The 22,258-nt window shown below is 30.8% G+C and overlaps 1 protein-coding gene across 2 annotated transcripts in view; it reads right to left on the reverse strand.

The window, feature by feature from the left end:
* LOC143243667 (exocyst complex component 7-like) overlaps positions 1 to 21,896 on the reverse strand; it is a 59,397-nt gene extending 37,501 nt beyond the window's left edge. The window contains exons 1-7 of one of the 2 annotated variants that reach the window (XM_076487298.1): positions 21,741 to 21,896; positions 17,131 to 17,248; positions 15,258 to 15,302; positions 13,363 to 13,480; positions 11,753 to 11,822; positions 7,145 to 7,209; positions 5,615 to 5,676 (exon numbers count right to left, since the gene is read on the reverse strand). In XM_076487298.1, the coding sequence (XP_076343413.1) occupies positions 5,615 to 5,676; positions 7,145 to 7,209; positions 11,753 to 11,822; positions 13,363 to 13,480; positions 15,258 to 15,302; positions 17,131 to 17,248; positions 21,741 to 21,842 (580 nt within the window). In that variant the 5' untranslated portion in view covers positions 21,843 to 21,896. The remainder of the gene's footprint in view (positions 1 to 5,614; positions 5,677 to 7,144; positions 7,210 to 11,752; positions 11,823 to 13,362; positions 13,481 to 15,257; positions 15,303 to 17,130; positions 17,249 to 21,740) is intronic. The other variant, XM_076487297.1, reaches the window with a different exon arrangement.
* Positions 21,897 to 22,258: the final 362 nt, after the last annotated feature.

Genomic DNA, 22,258 nt, shown 5'->3' on the forward strand with positions numbered 1-22,258 from the left:
TACATATATATATAAAACAACTACCACTTCAGACATACAACTTTACATATATAAAACAACTACCACTTCAGACATACAAATTTACATATATAAAACAACTACCACTTCAGACATACAACTTTACATATATAAAACAACTACCACTTCAGACATACAACTTTACATATATAAAACAACTACCACTACAGACATACAACTTTACATATATAAAACAACTACCACTACAGACATACAACTTTACATATATAAAACAACTACCACTACTGGACATACAACTTTACATATATAAAACAACTACCACTTCAGACATACAACTTTACATATATAAAACAACTACCACTACAGACATAGAACTTTACATATATAAAACAACTACCACTACAGACATACAACTTTACATATATAAAACAACTACCACTTCAGACATACAACTTTACATATATAAAACTACCACTTCAGACATGCAACTTTACATATATATAAAACAACTACCACTACAGACATACAACTTTACATATATAAAACAACTACCACTTCAGACATACAACTTTACATATATAAAACAACTACCACTTCAGATATGCAACTTTACATATATAAAACTACCACTTCAGATATGCAACTTTACATATATAAAACAACTACCACTACAGACATACAACTTTACATATATAAAACAACTACCACTACAGACATACAACTTTACATATATAAAACAACTACCACTTCAGACATACTTTACATATATAAAACTACCACTTCAGACATGCAACTTTACATATATATAAAACAACTACCACTACAGACATACAACTTTACATATATAAAACTACCACCACTTCAGGTGTACAACTTTACATATATATAAAACAACTACCACTACAGACATACAACTTTACATATATAAAACAACTACCACTACAGACATACAACTTTACATATATAAAACAACTACCACTTCAGACATACAACTTTACATATATAAAACAACTACCACTACAGACATACAACTTTACATATATAAAACAACTACCACTACAGACATACAACTTTACATATATAAAACAACTACCACTTCAGACATACAACTTTACATATATAAAACAACTACCACTTCAGATATGCAACTTTACATATATAAAACAACTTCTACTTCAGAAAAAAACTGAAATTGGATTATAGACTTAAGATAGTGTTTTGGGACAACAAAGGACCAACTGGTCTATCTCAGTTGTCCTTCTCTCAAAAGTAAAACTATTAAATAAATTTGTTTAAAATCATCTCATAGGCAGCCCTTAACAATGATATACTTATCAAGCATTTTCTGAAGTAACTTAAATTTACTGTTCCTACAACATCTAAAAGCAACTCATTCAAAAAACCAACCACCTTGTGAAAAAAACCCAAATAACTGTCTCAACTAAAGATGACTCCTACCTTACCAATAATTATATTTCTGTTCTCAAGTCCTAATGTTCTCACTGTCAAATATGTATAAAGATGATACATCAATATTATTAATTTTCTTTACAGTTTTAAACACATCAATGAGATCCCCACTAACTCTACCTTTTTTAAGATAAAACATAAGAAATTTCAACCTCTTCTCGCATAACACCTTCATCACAGGTACCACTAACAACCGTCCTTTGAACACTTTCTAACAGTTCAATGTCTTTCCTAAAGTAAGAAGCACAAGACTAAAAACGATATTCCAAATGTTCAGAAACAATATGGAAATCACATTATAGTTAAAAACCTTTTCAGAAATAAAACTGGAACTAGAATACAATGTTAAAAACTTTTCAGAAACAAAAGTGGAACCAGATTACAGTGTTAAAAAACTGTTTCAGAAACAAAAATGGAACCAGTTTATTGTGTTAGACTCAGAAACAAAAGTGAAAACAGTTTATAGTGTTAAACTATTTCAGAAGCAAAGACTGACCCAGATTTTAGTGTCAAACAACTGTTTCAGAAACCAAACTGAAGCTGGATTCCAGAGTTAAACAGTTTCAGAAATAAAATACATCAGATTACAGTGTTAAAATAAGTGCTTCAGAAACAAAACTGGAACCAGATTACACTGTAAAATAAACTGTTTCAGAAATAAAACTGAAACCAGATTACACTGTAAAATAAACTGTTTCAGAAATGAAACTGAAACCAGATTACACTGCAAAATAAACTGTTTCAGAAATGAAACTGGAACCAGATTACACTGTAAAATAAACTGTTTCAGAAATGAAACTGGAACCACATTACAGTGTTAAACAACCTGTTTTAGAAACAAAAATGGAACCAGATTACAATGTTAAAAATACTGTTTCAGAAACAAAACTGGAAACAGTTTAACACTGTAAACCCTTTTGTACTGGGTCACAGGTCAAAGGCCACATCATCATGTTTGTTGACTTGCATTCAAAATATTATTGAACTACTATTTTATAAATGTACTTCAAAAACTTTGGAATCAAATTGTAGATTATAATTTAAGCTTTAATACTGTATATGAGTTAACTTCTTAATTTAAAAGTAAACATTAAAAGAACACATTCAAATAAAGTTTTTAGTGAGTAACATGGTATGATGAATGTGAAACTGTTTAAAATTAGATGTTTGTGATGTGAAAATACTAAATCTATAGTTTTGTACAAATTAGAAACTCAAATTACTAATACTGACAAGCTAGAATGTAAAATAAGAGCCTCATATCTTTTTATTTTGATGAGATATAACATACAATGAATCATACATAGTGAGCTTGTTCTACTCTTTCCATTTTTTGAAATGGTACCTTATATACCTTTACTTCAATCTATGACATTAGAATAACCAATCAACAGTTTAGAATATCCCCATAGCAGTTTTTTTCAGTCATTTTAATCAGTGAAAAGCCTACCACTTTCTTTTAGTCCAAGTTTTCAAGGAGGTAGGTTGTGTCTTTAGTATGCTTGAAATTTTGTAGTTTTTAAAATCTAAATAAATCTTAGTTACTAAGCTTAATAAATTATAGTGGAATTGTATGGTATCAGTGTAGTTATTTATGATTTTCTTTTATTCAACTGCATATACAAAAACCTAAAAAAAAAAAATTGTTTGATATCATCCATGTGTGAAATTTTAAAAAACTCAGCAACAACAAAGTATAAAAGTCATAGTGAGAAGAGATAACTGTTTATTGCTTCTTGATTTATTGTTCTATATTTTAAGAAAAATAAGTTTAATAATTTATTTCTAAATAGTAATAATCAATATACATGTATATATAATGTATAATAATTTAAATGTGACTGTCTACTACAAAATACTAGTCCACTAAACACAAATAAGGCAAGGAAGACTAAGGGTAAGTTTTATATTACTGTATATGTGACCTGAGTGCACACGCACTCTGTCCATGCAAGCTATGTAATGTTAGCTCGGCATGACTGGAAGGTTAATATTATAAAAAAAATAAATAAATATATATGTAAATATATAGTGTTATGAAACTTAAGCTACTTAGACTAAACATTTGTATTTTTTGTTATAATACATAGACATTCTAGCATGAAATATCATAATTTATATTTATTTCCAAATATTTTACGATGGTTATTAGGTTGGCTAAGTGACAAACCTCACATAGTTAGAATATAGAAAACAATGCAAAATAGTCTTACTAAAAACAAACATTTGAAATGTGTTTAAGAGGTTTTAAAGATTATACAAATATTTTAGATTTTGGGGATGAATTTTTTTTAATCATAAGATGAAATCACTTTGCACTCAGACTAGTAATGAAATAGACTATCATCACAAACACATCTTTAATAAAAAATATTTTATTAAAACAATCTGACTTGTTTTACAACAAAATATTTGTAGTATTTACTAAAATTCTACCAAATTTTGTGAAGATACACTTGCTGTATGAAAAGTTACAGTACAAATACTTAATGTGTAAACAAATGTGTATATCAAGCCCATAGTGAAAGGGTTAAACATTTTTTTTAGAAACAAAACTGAAACCAGATGACAATGTTTAACAAACTATTTCAGAAACTAAACTGGTATCATAGTAGTCTTAAACTTAGAAATAAACTGTACCTACTTCAACCCTTGTTACAACTTGTGTGAACCTTGCATACAAATTTTTAAATTGTAACTACAGATATAATTTACATTTTATAGCATTTATTTAGGTGCATTTCATAAAAAAATCTTCAACTCTCATTTGTGCACAGCAACAAGGAGTCTTGCCAGTAAAAAAACATCTATCTAATTAGAATTCTAACTATCAGCCTTTTGAAATGTAGTGTTTAGAGTCTCATTTTCAAGTAATGTTTTTCTCTAAGTGGGTTTATTAGTATGACCCTTTGTTACTACACTTTTATGTCATATTTTTCAAGTGTCATATTTTTCTCTAAATGATTTTATTTTTAATGCCTTTTATTACTCTATTTTGATATTGTTACAGGTTCTGATCCACACAATTACTAATGAACCTCAGATTTACAAGTACCTAGTAAAAATATTCTAATCTCAATAGATACATACAGAATAAATAATGTAATTAACTTGTTTCCCAACAAATCATCTATACAGAGGTGCTACAGAATGAACATATGACACTAAGGAATGAGCCAACCAAATAAGTTTTTTATAGTTTCTTTTGATGTTCAATTATTTTTAGAAAATGCTTCTATGTTCAATTTTATTTGTTCAAAAGCCATAGATATAATCTTTTAAAATAAGTAGATTTAGTTAAGTTTGGTGAATAATATAAGTAATGACATTTTGCCAGATTTATAATGCTCTTATAAGTTATTATCTACTGAAAGTAAACAAAATTTATCAGAAATAAATACTAACAAAAAATAACATTGGCAAAAATCCCAATACAATGCCATTTTGAAGCATAAGGCCCTAGGTCACCAATAAATCTATCAGTTTTCAAAATGTTTTCTTTAATTTATAATAAAAAATGACTTACTTCAACTGGTAAATTGTGGATTAAAAGATTAGGTTAATTAAACTTAGTGTATGAATGCATCATATATAACTTCCTGGTCAACACTAAAAATATTTTTATTCGAAGATGAATAAAAGTATATTTAACATTCATTAAAAAGTCGTAAATCCAATTCAACTGCCAGAACTTTTTATAGAACAAAAATTCCAGTTAGAAAGTTTGAATTAAAATTAAGGTACTCTGGTTTCATACTTCATAATTATAGATCTGAAATAAGAACATGTGGAATTATAATTAAAAACTAGTATTAGGTTTCAACTAGAAGTTTGTTGCTTCAGAGCCTTTCATGATCAAGGTTCATATCCAGTTAATGGTTTGCCCATTAATAAGAAGTTTTAATAGCCTGTTACAGCTGTCAGTAATTTCAATGGTCAAGTCTAGTTACTCTACTATTGTAGCTCATGCTGAGAAGATAAAAATGGTCATCGTCTTAACACGATCAAAGTTAAACATGTAGTCAATTCATACAAATCCTTTTGTTTATGTTTATATCCTGTGATCTACAGCAAGATATTTCCAAATTTATATGTCACATTCACTTACTTATTAATATAATAAGATTAGCCATAAACAAATTAAACAGAAAAACAAACCACTAACCAAAAGCTGTGTCAACAGATGGTGAGTATTTCATGAATGCAGCACTGGCTTTCTTCTTTAAGCTGTAAAGAAATACTCTACTTATCAATATTTCTAACATCTGCTAATGAAAAACCATAGTTGTTTTTTTCTACTATCTGAGGATATAAAAAATAAAGTTACAATTGTACCAAACTTAGGTTGTTCATATTTATAAAACAAGTGATACCACACTGAAAGCTTAAACAATTAAACTTACACTTGTATAATACAGGGTGTTCGGAAAGTCACTGTGCACTAATATATTTATTAACAGACATGTTGCAATATAGAATACAGGAGGTAAATAAGAATGACAATTATAAACAATGTTGAAAGTGACCCCTGTTGGCATCAATACAGGCCTGGATCCTTCTTATTTTGTTTCTAAACACAGCTATCACTTGCTGGCTTGAAATAGGCTGAATAAAGTATGATTACAAAACTGCACAGTGACTTTCTGAACACCCTGTACATTTGGATACTCTACAAGCTTAAACAATTAAGCTTATGCTTGTTGAATAAGCCTGGATACTCTACAAGCTTGAACAATTAAACTTACACTTGTTGAATACGTTTGAATACTCTACAAGCTTAAACAATTAAACTTACACTTGTTGAATACGTTTGGATACTCTACAAGCTTAAACAATTAAACTTACGCTTGTTGAATACGTTTGGATACTCTACAAGCTTAAACAATTAAACTTGTGCTTGTTGAATACGTTTGGATACTCTACAAGCTTAAACAATTAAACTTGCGCTTGTTGAATACGTTTGGATACTCTACAAGCTTAAACAATTAAACTTACGCTTGTTGAATACGTTTGGATACTCTACAAGCTTAAACAATTAAACTTACGCTTGTTGAATACGTTTGGATACTCTACAAGCTCAAACAATTAAACTTACGCTTGTTGAATACGTTTGGATACTCTACAAGCTCAAACAATTAAACTTACGCTTGTTGAATACGTTTGGATACACTACAAGCTTAAACAATTAAACTTACGCTTGTTGAATACGTTTGGATACACTACAAGCTTAAACAATTAAACTTACGCTTGTTGAATACGTTTGGATACACTACAAGCTTAAACAATTAAACTTACGCTTGTTGAATACGTTTGGATACACTACAAGCTTAAACAATTAAACTTACGCTTGTTGAATACGTTTGGATACACTACAAGCTTAAACAATTAAACTTACGCTTGTTGAATACGTTTGGATACACTACAAGCTTAAACAATTAAACTTACGCTTGTTGAATACGTTTGGATACACTACAAGCTTAAACAATTAAACTTACGCTTGTTGAATACGTTTGGATACTCTACAAGCTTAAACAATTAAACTTACGCTTGTTGAATACGTTTGGATACTCTACAAGCTTAAACAATTAAACTTACGCTTGTTGAATACGTTTGGATACTCTACAAGCTTAAACAATTAAACTTACGCTTGTTGAATACGTTTGGATACACTACAAGCTTAAACAATTAAACTTACGCTTGTTGAATACGTTTGGATACTCTACGAGGTGGTGTTTCCCTTACTCCACTCCTCCTTCCCCCCTAGTGAAGAGAAACATTCCATAAACAATATATATCATACTCCTGTACTACTTTACATAGTTTGGTACTACTTTATATACTCCAGTACTACTTCAAACGTATCGACATGTTACAAAACCCTACTTAACTTAACCAAGATGGTTAAGTGTAACTAACAAACTCTCAACACTATAGATATTGTCAGTAACCTAACAATGATGGATAAGTTTTACTAACAAACTCTCAACACTGTAGGTATGGTCAGTAATCTAACCATGATGGACAAGTTTTACTAACAAACTCTCAACACTATAGATATTGTCAGTAATCTAACCATGATAGACAAGTTTTACTAACAAACTCTCAACACTATAGATATTGTCAGTAATCTAACCATGATAAACAAGTTTTACTAACAAACTCTCAACACTATAGATATGGTCAGTAATCTAACCATGATGGACAAGTTTTACTAACAAACTCTCAACACTATAGATATTGTCAGTAATCTAACCATGATAGACAAGTTTTACTAACAAACTCTCAACACTATAGATATTGTCAGTAACCTAACAATGATGGATAAGTTTTACTAACAAACTCTCAACACTGTAGGTATGGTCAGTAATCTAACCATGATGGACAAGTTTTACTAACAAACTCTCAACACTATAGATATTGTCAGTAATCTAACCATGATAGACAAGTTTTACTAACAAACTCTCAACACTATAGATATTGTCAGTAATCTAACCATGATAAACAAGTTTTACTAACAAACTCTCAACACTATAGATATGGTCAGTAATCTAACCATGATGGACAAGTTTTACTAACAAACTCTCAACACTATAGATATTGTCAGTAATCTAACCATGATAGACAAGTTTTACTAACAAACTCTCAACACTATAGATATTGTCAGTAATCTAACCATGATGGACAAGTTTTACTAACAAACTCTCAACACTATAGATATTGTCAGTAATCTAACCATGATAGACAAGTTTTACTAACAAACTCTCAACACTATAGATATTGACAGTAATCTAACCATGATGGACAAGTTTTACTAACAAACTCTCAACACTATAGATATTGTCAGTAATCTAACCATGATAAACAAGTTTTACTAACAAACTCTCAACACTATAGATATGGTCAGTAATCTAACCACGATGATTAAGTGTTACTAACAAACTCTCAACATTGTAGATATGGTCAGTAATCTAACCATGATGGTTGCATCACACAAACATACCCTCAACATTGCAGATATGGTCAGTAATCTAACCATGATGGTTAAGTCATACAAACAAACTCTCAACATTGTACATATTGTCAATAATCTAACGATGATAGTTAAATCATATGAATTTGCTATCAAACCATTATACTGTAGAATAAAATGTAATTTTTTTCAAACAATTAAATCTCTTTGCACATATTACCTAGAACTAAAACTTAACATAAATTACATGAATGTAAATATATTTATGTATCAAACACTTATCAAAACTTATAATGCATACAAATAAATATCTGAAATACTTTGTGTTAAAATGAACTGTATTATAATCACGTTGTGATATTTAACAATGTTATAATACAACCAAACAGAAACAATAATTCTAGTATAAAGCCTTTAAAGGTAGAGGTCATATTATGCCCATTAGTAGCAGTAGTAATAATTACAGACACGGACCCCAGTAATGAAATATGAAATTTAAGGTGGTTAAAAATCAAAATTTAAATTAATCAAGATTGGACCAATAAAACTTTGAAACTATACTCCATGTTTATTTGGAGCTATATGCAAGAATGAAGAGATTAAATAAAAATGGTATAGTTAAAAAAAAGTGATCAAACTAGAAATAAAAAAAAATCACCAAAAATGTTAAGAATCTAAAGGGATATCTTGAGACATATGATGTTAAATATACATTTTTATAAATAACTTTGCTGCAACTACAGGTTTGAATGTTACCTAAAGAACAGTCAGATATACTGGCTAGATATACAACAATTAAATGAGAATCAGTAAAAATAGTAATGAAAGTATGATCCAAAACTGGTCAGAAAAACAATGATAGAGGATCAGTAAAAAGTAGTAAAGAAAGTATGATCCCAAACTATACACATAAACAGCAATGACAGAGAATAAGCAAAAAGTAGTAAAGAAAGTATGACCACATACTGGCCAGATGAACAACAATGACAGATAATCAGTAAAAAGTAGTAAAGAAAGTATGACCACATACTGGCCAGATGAACAACAATGACAGATAATCAGTAAAAAGTAGTAAAGAAAGTATGACCACATACTGGCCAGATGAACAACAATGACAGATAATCAGTAAAAAGTAGTAAAGAAAGTATGACCACATACTGGCCAGATGAACAACAATGACAGATAATCAGTAAAAAGTAGTAAAGAAAGTATGACCACATACTGGCCAGATGAACAACAATGACAGATAATCAGTAAGAAGTAGTAAAGAAAGTATGATCCCAAACTATACACATAAACAGCAATGACAGAGAATAAACAAAAAGTAGTAAAGTAAGTATGACCACATACTGGCCAGATGAACAACAATGACAGATAATCAGTAAAAAGTAGTAAAGAAAGTATGACCACATACTGGCCAGATGAACAACAATGACAGATAATCAGTAAAAAGTAGTAAAGAAAGTATGACCACATACTGGCCAGATGAACAACAATGACAGATAATCAGTAAAAAGTAGTAAAGTAAGTATGACCACATACTGGCCAGATGAACAACAATGACAGATAATCAGTAAAAAGTAGTAAAGAAAGTATGACCACATACTGGCCAGATGAACAACAATGACAGATAATCAGTAAAAGTAGTAAAGAAAGTATGACCACATACTGGCCAGATGAACAACAATGACAGATAATCAGTAAAAAGTAGTAAAGAAAGTATGACCACATACTGGCCAGATGAACAACAATGACAGATAATCAGTAAGAAGTAGTAAAGAAAGTATGATCCCAAACTATACACATAAACAGCAATGACAGAGAATAAACAAAAAGTAGTAAAGTAAGTATGACCACATACTGGCCAGATGAACAACAATGACAGATAATCAGTAAAAAGTAGTAAAGAAAGTATGACCACATACGGACCAGATGAACAACAATGACAGATAATCAGTAAAAAGTAGCAAAGAAAGTAGGATCACAAACCATCGTACAGGTAAACAACGACAGAGAATAAGTGAAAAGTAGTAAAGAAAATATCACCACAAACTAGCCATATAAACAAGAAGGATGAAGAGTAAGTAAAATGTAGTAAAGAAAGTGTGATCACAAAGTGAACAGACAAACAATGATAGAGAATAAAAAAAAAGTAGTAAAGATAGTTTCTTCACAAGCTGGTCAGATAAACAATGATACAGAATTGGTAAAAATACTGAAGAAAGACTAGAAAACAGGACAAAAAAGTCAAAAATATGAAGGGGAAGAGGCATATGGGCATAAGAAAGGAGCTATTAGATAAAAGGAACAGTATAAAACCGAAAATCAATTCAGAATAAAAGAAAAGATAAAAACCCAAGAGATGGGATTCAAAAAGTGAGAAAACAAAATTTTAAGAGTACAGACAAAACATATGGAAAATAACTTCAAGAGAATGAAATACAATATAGGTGAAGCATGTGTAAAAGGAGCCTAAAGAGTATAATATTCACAAACTGAAAGGTTAAGTTCATTTCATGAATGGTAAAGTATCACCCAAACCAAATTAGGTGAAGCTCCCAGTCTAATATGTCATTCACAACTGAGGAGAAAGAATTTCTGCTGACAAGACAGAAGTAGGATGTCAATTAGGTTTGTGGTAAACCAAAACATGATGAACAGTGGTTGTAATGACCCTGATAATTTACAAGTCAACAAACGTCAGCACAGGAACAGGACTTAAAAGAATTCTTGATAAAAAAAATTAAACCTTTTGAAACAGAAACCAAAGAATATAAAAATTATTTTAGTTTGTGAAACAAGTCTCAACAAATTTAATATGTCTGTAAAATACAATGCTGAGTAAAAGAATGTACATTCATGAAGAGAACTGTGGAAATATGTCACCTTCCTATTGGTGGATAGCTTTTGTTGCATCATGCAGTCACACAATTCCTGTAAAATAATGTCAAAGATAGATGGGAGTTGTCTCCTGGCTAATGACATGCAAATCTCTTTGGCAGAAATATAAGGAAGGTATTTAGCCTGTGTAGAGTGATGAGTTATCATCTCAGAATTAAATACAACAATTTGCATCTCTTGTCCTATATGTCATCAGTGTGACATCAAGAACTCAATAATTTTCTTCATACAATACTATTACCTGATAACAGAAATGCCTTATCAATAGTGGCAAGTACATGACAGTAAGAGACTATTTACAGATATTTCTCTTTACATATGTCATATTAATAGTGGAGAGTTTAGAATGGAAACATTATTTACTATGATTCTTCTCTTACTGACACTACAGTTTTAAGCACTGATATACAATTTACATAAAAGATGTCTTACCAACAGTGGTGAGTTCTGAACAGTAAGAGATATGCTATTTCCACTACAAGCCTTCTGATGATCTCTTAACCTAAGACAATAAGTTTTAGTAAATTTTAATTAGCTATTTTAATTTTCAACTTTTAATTATATAATATCTAAATATTTCATAATTAAATCTCTAAATCACACACCATGTTCAGTCTAGATTTATACAGTACTGCTGTATTAAAAGTTTAACCCAAACAAGTTCTCATTGAGTCCAATATTATCCATCTAATCAAACAATAGTCTTGGTAACAAGTATATGATATACAAAAGCCTGCATGCAGAACATAAACAAATAATAAGTGTTTAAATTATTTAAATAAAGGTATTTATGATGTGTAGTATTAATTTTGCCATCAGTCAGAAACTACAAAGGATAAAAGTGAAGTTAGTCCTTTATTAAAATATACAGTAAGATTCTACACAGGATAAAGGTGAAGTTATTCCTTTACTAAAATATACAGTAAGATACTGCAGAGGATAAAGGTGAAGTTAGTCCTATACTAAAATATACAGTAAGATACTACAGAGGATAAAGGTGAGGTTAGTCCTTTATTAAAATATACAGTAAGATACTACAGAGGATAAAGGTGAGGTTAGTCCTTTATTAAAATATACAGTAAAATACTACAGAGGATAAAGTTGAAGTTAGTCCTTTGTTTAAACATACAGTAAGATACTACAGAGGATAAAGGTGAAGTTAGTCCTTTATTAAAATATACAGTAAGATACTACAGAGGGTAAAGGTGAAGTTAGTCTTTTATTAAAATATACAGTAAGTTACTACAGAAGATAATATTGTACAATCACTAAAATGTTGAACAAAAATCACAAGTTACAGAAATTCTTAATTTTTCTAACATTCATGGAACAAAATCTTTTATATTGAAAAAATGTTATTTAACCTTAGATATACCAAAGAGTTGAAGTATACATCAGCACCATTTATCAGTTAAAGACCTTTTATTTATCTTAATATCCTAACAAACTTGGCATCAACATAATCGATATTTTTATATAATTTAGCTTTTAATTTCTTCACCTCAAAAAAATACTAAAATAAATTCACAATAATCACTTCTCTTTATCACACAATATATCTATACTTCATACTATCCATCTTAGACCTTTTTACCTTATATGGCTGTCTCATCAACTACACAAGTACTTAATAAAACGTTTTTCTTTACTGAGATCTAAAAAGAAAAAGGTTTAATTGTTTTCCATGAAACAATTGTTAATTTATAGCATGGAATGTGCATTTCAAAACGTCTGAATTTTACAATTTAATAATGCTCCAGTAATCTTTAATGATTGAATAAATTTTGTCTGATAATACAACATAGAGAAAGGTACAGTAATCAGCAATATTTGACCACCAATGATAAAAAAAGATAATTAAATGATAATGTAGACTAGACATGTGTCTTATCATGTTTATATATTATTTTAATGCTTTGTAATTATATTATATTCATTGTACATTGAAACATAATACTACAGTTTTTACCGATACAAATTGTAATAGCGTTATGTAATAAAACTCTTATAACTTATTTACTCAACTTGATGTAATTACTTACCCCTGAAGAGATTTCTGAAGTATGCTAGAGCGAATAGTGGCATAAATATTGGCAAAATCTTCATTTCTGTTCTTTCTTAGCCATTCGGCTATTTTAGTGAGATCACGGACAGTTTTTTCTGTATTTCATAAATAATGTTTTTGATGAGGATTACTGTCTAATAACATGGAAACACCTACAAATTCTTACAACAGCTTTTATGTTCAAAATCATATTTATTTCAAACACACACATATATATACATTTATTTATTCAATGAAATAGTATAATCATAAAAATATTTTAGTCCACCTAAAAAGAACTGGACTTCATTAAATGAGCTAAACTTAATTCAATCACAAATAAGAAACAAATTAATACTTTCTGTGTAAGAGTGATTTAGATACTTTAGTACAATCATCACGTTACATTCAATTCAATACAAAGCCACTGCTGGAAGACTTACATTAGAAAAATATGCCACAGAACTATATGTAGGAATATGTACTTGTGGGAAAATCTAAAGCAAAAGAATTTCAAAGAAATAAAAAAAAAACATTTATGATATACTGGATAGTAAGGGAAAACCAACCATTAATTTTAAAGAAAATCTATTATATACTAAATGGTAAGGGAAGACAAGAACACGAATTAAAAAACAATTTATAATAAACTGAAGAGTAAGGGAAGACTTCACACCAATTTCAAGAAAACACTCTACAAAAAACTGAACAGTAAAGACAGACCAGCCACTAATAAAAATATAAAACAGTTTCACATCACATGCAGATCTGCAGCTACCTTTTCTAAAGTTTATTCACTAGGAGACCACAGAAAGTGCTAACAGGTTGCACACACTGATCACTCAAGCACAAAATAATTAAGAAAAATCTTACCTTTGCAGAGTAGAAACCAGGTGTACACAAACTAATCCCAAAAAATACCAGAGGAAGAAATCACCTCAAATGTAGAAGATAATTGCAGTACTAGATAAAACATAGTATAATGGGAAGACAACTGTAAAAGTGAATGAAACATGGCAGAAACAAAAGATTGTTACAAAAGTGGACAAGTCATCGAGAAGAAGATTACTGCAACTGGGGACAAGACATGACAGAGATGGAAGACTGTTGCAGCATTTGTCAAGACATGACAGAGATGGAAGACTGTTGCAGCATTCGTCAAGACATGGCAGAAATGGAGAACTGTTGCAACATTTGTCAAGACATGGCAGAGATGGAAGACTTGCAAAACTGGACAAGACATTGAGAAGTAGAAAATTACTGCAAATGTGGTGAAGACATGGATAGATAAAGGATTACTTCAACATTGTGCAATACATGGTAGAAACTGAAAAAACATTGAAACCCTTTATGCAGCAGAGATATGACCATCACAACACTGGTGGAGACATGGCTCTCCTTGCAATAAAAATAACAAAGAACACCTGCATGTTGCTTACAGAACATAAAGAAAGTTTTCAGTTATACTTTAGGTTTGATGCAGGTTGCACATCTAATAAAAATATTAAAAGTTCACAAGATACACAGTGAAACTAAGGTGAACACTAAGTATTACCAACAGAAAATACTGGAAACAGCTTCATGAACTTGTTGAAATGACAGGACAGTATCGTTACATTAGGCTGAAGTATCAACTCAGAGAAGTTTTTTAAATTATTCCTTACATTCACAAAGGTCAAAGATTATTACAAGGAAGTGGTTTATAAGAAACAGTGCCCATGACAGAATGACATACAATTATGATGACAGAAGAAACAATTCCTAAGGTGAATTCAAACATTGTTCTTGTTACATGGAATTAACCCTCTGTTCTTATATTTCATCTTTAATTCTCAAACTGTGTTAAGACTAAATCTTATTAAACAACTAGAAATATTACAAAACGCTACTTACCAGGCAACTGGTCCACAACATGTTTCTCTTCTTCACTGGGTAACTCTATAAAACAAAAATAATGATAAAATAGAACTGCATTTATATAATGAATAATTTCCTTTTTACAATACATAAAATACATATATGAAAACAAACAAACCAACATCTCTATTCAGTGTTAATAAACACAATACCAGGTTTCTAAATTTGTACTGATATAGATACTAGACTTTTATAAAATTATAAACAGGAAAAAAGTCATGTTGAAATACAAATAACAATGTAGCATGCTGTTGACTTCTGAAGTATGGCACTGAAAACTTACACCAGTACAGTACAGAAACTGAATAACCTTTCAATAAACATATCAAATCAGAAGATGGCTATGTGAATCTTTAAACAATGTGTAATACATAAAGAACTATGGGAACAATCATTTAAAAGTGAACTTAGTTTTCCATATGAGAAACTGTTTTTATCATTTTGCTCAAAACAAGAAAAAATCTATTATTTCACCACATTTTCTCTCCTAAATATCAAGTATTTGTGTATGTCAATTTTTCAACCAGTCTCAGTCCAGAAGGATCATAGCAAAAATGTTTCAATAAAACAACACATAAGGAACAGGAAAAGATCTGGAACCACATTCCAGTGGTTACCACAGTAAGTGTACGTATCAAAAACCTGAAGAAAAAACAAGTGCAAACACCTACTCTGAAATTAAAAGGACATAGCCATTATTACTGGAAATAACCATTAGCTACAGAAATGCACATAGACAAAGATAATGTGGAAGAGGTGTCATAAAAATTTTATAAAAATATTTTAATAACATGTGACCAAGACCAAACAAAGTCTGATAACTTTATTACAAGTCCAACATAGTAACAAATATCTTGTTTCTAAGGCTCTGTCATCATCAGGTAGAATTAATTTACATAAACACAGGAATATATATACACTGTCAACAAATAGTAGGGCTGTTTTGATCAGTTAAGATGGTTTCATGAATTTATTTGTTTATGTTTAGTTGGTTAGTTAAAATGAAAGTTGCCACAACAAACATTAAACTCAAAAATTAAAAAAGACACTGAAAAAAAAACTGCAACAACTGAAATTCATCATTTATCCTTTAGATCTACTCAAATAGAATCCACACTTTGACAAAGTTTATCTTTAATCATAAAATGACAGTCAGCTTCACATTCATTCAAAAACCTGGTTCAAGATAGAACTGTTACAAAGTAATAATTACAAAGATCACACCACACCAACTTCCCTTTTTAAAAAAAATGTATAATATCTGTCCATAATTTTACATTGGAGAAACTAGTAGAAAGCTGGAAACCAGATTCACTAAACATGAGAACATTTTCCATGTTTACCACCAATGTAACTCACAAACCAAAACATAACTATTCTAAACTTGTAATTTTAAACAAAGAACCAAACATCGAGAAATAAAACAGAATAAAACACCCCTGTTGTGAATGAACACCTAAGAGTGTTAAGATACCTCTACCAAGCTGGCAAGTAGTCTCCAGTTGTATGTCATCTTTATTCTACATGTTACATACAAAAGTATGTCGGTGTAAACTACTAGTACCTGATGATAACATTCTATATTTCTTAAACTTATACAAAACATTTCTTCATTATGAATTCAAGCCATCTTCAGACTTCAAAATATGTTTCTGGTGATCATTGTTGGTTTCAACACATAATAGTAAGTAAAGAATTCTGTACAACTTTTTTTACAAGTTTCAAAAACAAGAAATGAAACTTCCAGTGTTGGTGACACAAAAGCTACTATACTTTCTTTCAAAACAAAAATTTGATACTTATAATTCTTGTGAAAAACTCTTTACATGTGTGAAGAAGAGAAACCTACCATCATCCATCCCTACTAAATCCAATATCAAGACAGGTGGCATAGGTTTACTATGCCTAGAGAGCAAGCCTCGAAATTCTCTTTCTAAGGCGTCTCCTCCAGCATCAAATAATGACATCTGGAGAAAAAGCAAAGACTGATAATATTATATACAACAGATAACATTTCTAAATTATTTGTTAGGTATTCACCTAATGTCTTGTGATATAACAATTCATAAATGCAACTAATACAGAAGATATTCATGGTATGTAAAGCAGACATCAGGCTAAACTGTTTCATTCATAATGTAAATAAATAATCACACAACTGTCAATTGTAAACCTTTACAATTTCTTGATAATCTTATTCACTTATTAAAAGATCTTGATACAGATTAGTTTGTAATAAAATCTTGTCTTTTCAATCAAAATCATCAACAGATACTTCAGGTTCTGAGCCAGAAACATTGTCTTTTCTTGTGTGAGAACTCCAAAACAATTTCTTACAATTTTTTTTCACCAAAATTAAACAATTTTCAACTGCAAACATCACCAAATGTTTGAATAGCAACATGCACCAGGTTGGATACAAACTGGTGACTAAGAGTGACGTCTGTAAAGATTACATTTGTCAACTGATTTTGTACACTTGTATTTCTATAATGTATTTCTTGTGGAAAATTTAAATGTTTATTATGTTATGGCAGTGAGTGTGCCTAAAACATTAAACAACCTTGCATTATAATAATAATAATAAAAGGAATGCAGTAAGGAGACTCCCTACCAAATTTGAATAGTCTCAAGTGCAGTGATTGATAAGAATTCAGTAATAAAAGAAAAACAAAAGATGGATTATCAAGAATGAAACATAACAAAAGTGTAGATGCTCGTGAGAAAAACTTGTGCCAATTTCTTGTATTAGTATTACTGTCAGTAAGAACGTTTGTGTTTTGTGGCAGAAATGACTATTCTCTCTTCACCTCTTTCCGTATTTCAATGTTGTTTTAAGTTATTGGGCTCCTGTAATCAGTTTGTGTACCACTGTTATTTCATTTAATCTGTCTAAAGAAAAACACAAACTAGGTCATGAAATGTTAAAGGACTATTAAAGAGTTTAGACTATGCATTTTATTCTAAAGTTATTTGAAATATTTCTGTAATTTACGTATGCTTTCTTTTTCCATGAGGGAAGAATATTAAAGACTCAGTACAAAAAAATCACACATAACAACACAAGTACATATTAGAAAGTAATAACTACTGCACCAGTCTACAGCTCAAGCAGTGTTAGAATATACTCTTCCTTCTGTTATACTCCATACATAGATCTCCCCTTATGCATGTGTTGTATCAAAAGCTCATTCTCTTCCTCAGCAATGCATTGATTTAGTAATTTGTTTTTTTAGGAATTGTTGTGTTTGCTATTTTCACCTCACATGATTATTGCATTGTTGTGTTTGCTATTTTCACATCACATGATTATTGCATTGTTGTGTTTGCTATTTTCACATCACATGATTATAAGCATTGTTGTGTTTGCTATTTTCACATCACATGATTATAAGCATTGTTGTGTTTACTATTTTCATCCCACATGATTATAAGTATTGTTGTGTTTACTATTTTCATCTTGCATGTTTATTGCATTGTTGCAGATCTTTTCAGTTTATGCTGTGTTAACTCTCATTTACCACATCCTTTCAGCATAAGATTCCTTTTATGTGGTCTGTAATTCTACTTTTCTGGGGTTCCCCTACCCCTCTAATCTTTTCTCCCAGCAGTGTCCTATTTTTTGTACATTGATTCTTTTACCTTCAAATGAAACTTCTGTTTAGTTTACTCATCTTCATAGCTTCCAAACTCTTTACTCCACAACTTCACTAGTTCAATGTCACCTGTTGTTCATGTAGCCTGTTTTCGTTATTCATGTGTTGCCTACTTCACTTTCTGTGCTTCTTCAGAATACATTGTTTTGTGGAGTTTGTACAGACATTTTGGATGCTCTTCAAGAAACCATCAATTATAGGGCTCAGCTGAAACTTGACTCTTACACTTTCTCCACTTTTGTTATCACTCAGCAGAAAACCCTTTGGTCCTACAGATTTTCACTCAGAAGCTTACTGTATCAATCAAAACTTGCATCTGTGTCTTAAACTAAGTTGTGACAGCTTTCACATAGAGAATGCTCTAATTGATTCTGCACTTTTGTTGCAATATGGACATTTTGCAACTGCCAGTCCAGTCCTGGTATGCATCTTCTGCTACAATCTCCCTTCACCTTTGAGAGCTTGCTCATTTGGGTTGTCTGATCAGATCCCTAAGTCAGTACTGACTCTCGTCAATTAGGGAGTCTTTATCACTCCAACTGATAGATGTACTCAACTTACTCTTTTATAAATATAGTTTTTGGTTTCCAAACTCTCATCTACTTTTATCATGTGCATGTTCTTTAGGTCTTTCAATTCTGTAGCATCTCCTTCAAATCAGTGAAACAGAATTTGTGATTCACTATCTTCTCTCACATCTCTACCTCCATCTCATTGCCATAGTTACTCAAACATTTACACACAACTCTGATTATCCATCTTAACTTACAACTATTTATCAATGTTTCTTTATCTAGCTGGGGTAAACGTCTGGATAATTTCAACCTTTCAGTATTTGGTCTCCTACAGAATGGCCTTTCCAAAGCAAGATTCGTAAGATGTAAACAGTTAAGTCTCTAGACATCTTATAGTAATATATTCAACAACTACACTGTTGTTTTTTACATCAATCAAAGGGGAGGTACTTGCTCTTGGAACCTCTGCTTCCTTTTCTGGAGATCCACTTTTGGATTAATGACAACAATGTCTGTTTCTCATACTACAGTAACTTAGAATTTGGTGGCGAGTCAGCTCTCACCTGAACCACATTTTTCAGATAGAGTTGTTTTTACATATCTTAATATTGCTGTAAATGTGTTACCATTTTGACAGTCCTCTTATTAAAGCATTTACAACTTCCCAACATCAAGTTTCTATTTTTTTGGAAATTTGTGCCAGAATCTATGGCCCTGGTGATATTTCTTCAGTCTCAATTGGTCCACCCTCTTTCTGTAAGTTTGACCTCCATTTCAACTTCTTTGGATGATGGCTATAATTCATAGCACCTATTAACAGTCTCTTCTCATTCTCCCTCTTTGGTCATGTTTTCTGCTCAATCATTTCTTGTATATCTTAGAACCTTCATCTCTTCTATCTCAGAGGTCTCTTTTTCCATATGTAATGGAAGTACATCTTTCTCTATGATGTTCTCTGCCATTATCTTTATATGCAGTTTTTGTCCAATTCCCTCCAAGACACAACATACGTGCATGGCGTGCCCGAGCCACAACATACGTGCATGGCGTGCCCGAGACACAACACACGTGCATGGCATGCCTGTGACAATATAAGTACATGGTATGCCTGAGACACAGAGGTCAATTGGGCAACTTTTACATTTCATCCAATTATACAACACTTTAACACCATGTAAAAGATTGAGACTCTCGTATCCACTGTTACTTCTATTGAACTAAGAGTTTTCGGCACCCCGATAGTACAGCGGTAAGTCTACAGATTTACAATGCTCAAATCATGGGTTCAATTCCCCTCGGTGAGCTCAGCAGATAGCCTAATGTGGCTTTGCTATAAGAAAAACACATACACTTAGAGTTATCTCTGCATGAGATTAATGTGGTCTCCCACCTATGAATTTCCCAGTTAAGTTCCACAAGTTTTCCTTCTCATCAGTATTTCTCAGAAAGAAACTTATTTTTTTATTAACACCAGGCCCTCCACAATCTTCTGAGTGTGGAACTTTAGTTAGCTACTCTGTGAAGAGACAAATAACATTTCCAAACTTAATATTTCCTTACTTGAAAATGTATTTCAAATAGGTAATCACCTTTACACAAAATTAAACACCCTATATTTTCACTTCTGATATGTCTATTTTGCCTTATCAAGAATAAATATTTGATAAAATCCAATATATTCAAGAGGGGTATTGCATACGATATGTTGCACTTCTGTTAAAAAAGGGCTACAGTGTAATGGTGCAACGTACAAGTTGTTATCTGTTAAGTGTGAGAGTTATGTTCAATAGCTAGGTTTATGCTAAAAAATGTTTCAGCTATCTGTTCTGTTGATATGAAAGTACCATTTCTAAAATGACAAATTCTGGGATGTTGATTTAAATATATTTTTTACATCTCATCAAACTAATAAATGTTTTAATGTTTGTTTAAATGTATTTTTCCACTTCTTACCAAAATCACTGGTTCTGAACTAATAGTTAAATATACTGTTTTACAAATTACCCAAGAGAAAACTATGGACCTTTGGTTTAATATATTCTTTGAATATTACTAGAGACAAACACTGTGCTGTTGATGAATTGTTTAAATATTTTACATTTTATAAAAATGACAAACTTTGGACTGCTGTTTTAAATATATTTGTTATATCATACCAAACTGACAAACTCTTGTCTGTTGGTTTAAATATATTTTTGCACATCACTAAAGAAACAAGTTCTGGCTGTTTGTTAAATATATTTTACAAACTAAAGGCTATTATTTTGATAACTATTTTTACACCTTACCAAAGTGACAAGTTCTGGGCTGTTAGGATTGTGTTTATCAAAGTAATCTATTGCTTTCTGTAATTTATCCACACTTTTCAGGAACTCCTCCAAACAGTCCATTGGGCTGTTGAGATTACACAAAACAAACAAGACACTGTAATATGAAATCTGTAACGTAAGGAACACTTCATGTTAACTACACTCAAATATAAACACCTATTTAGACAGTCATTAAAATGGGCATCTCAATGCACAAAATAAAATAATTTACAGGTATATGAAGACATTAAATAAGAAATGAAAATTTCTTTTGAAGAAGCTTAATATGTATCTCAGGACAGCTGGTATGGGTATTAACACTTTTACTAATAAAGCAGAGAACAATGTTTTGACATTCTTAGATCATCTTCAGGACAAATTTTTTATTCTCTGCTTTATTAGTAAAAGTGTGTTCTATACCAGCTGTTCAGGATACATTTTGGGTTTCTTGTCATCACAAAAGGATCAACGTAGTACTGGACTACAATAAGCTTCCA

Source organism: Tachypleus tridentatus, unplaced genomic scaffold, assembly GCF_004210375.1.
Source record: "Tachypleus tridentatus isolate NWPU-2018 unplaced genomic scaffold, ASM421037v1 tig00000628_pilon, whole genome shotgun sequence".
Lineage (NCBI taxonomy): Eukaryota > Metazoa > Arthropoda > Merostomata > Xiphosura > Limulidae > Tachypleus > Tachypleus tridentatus.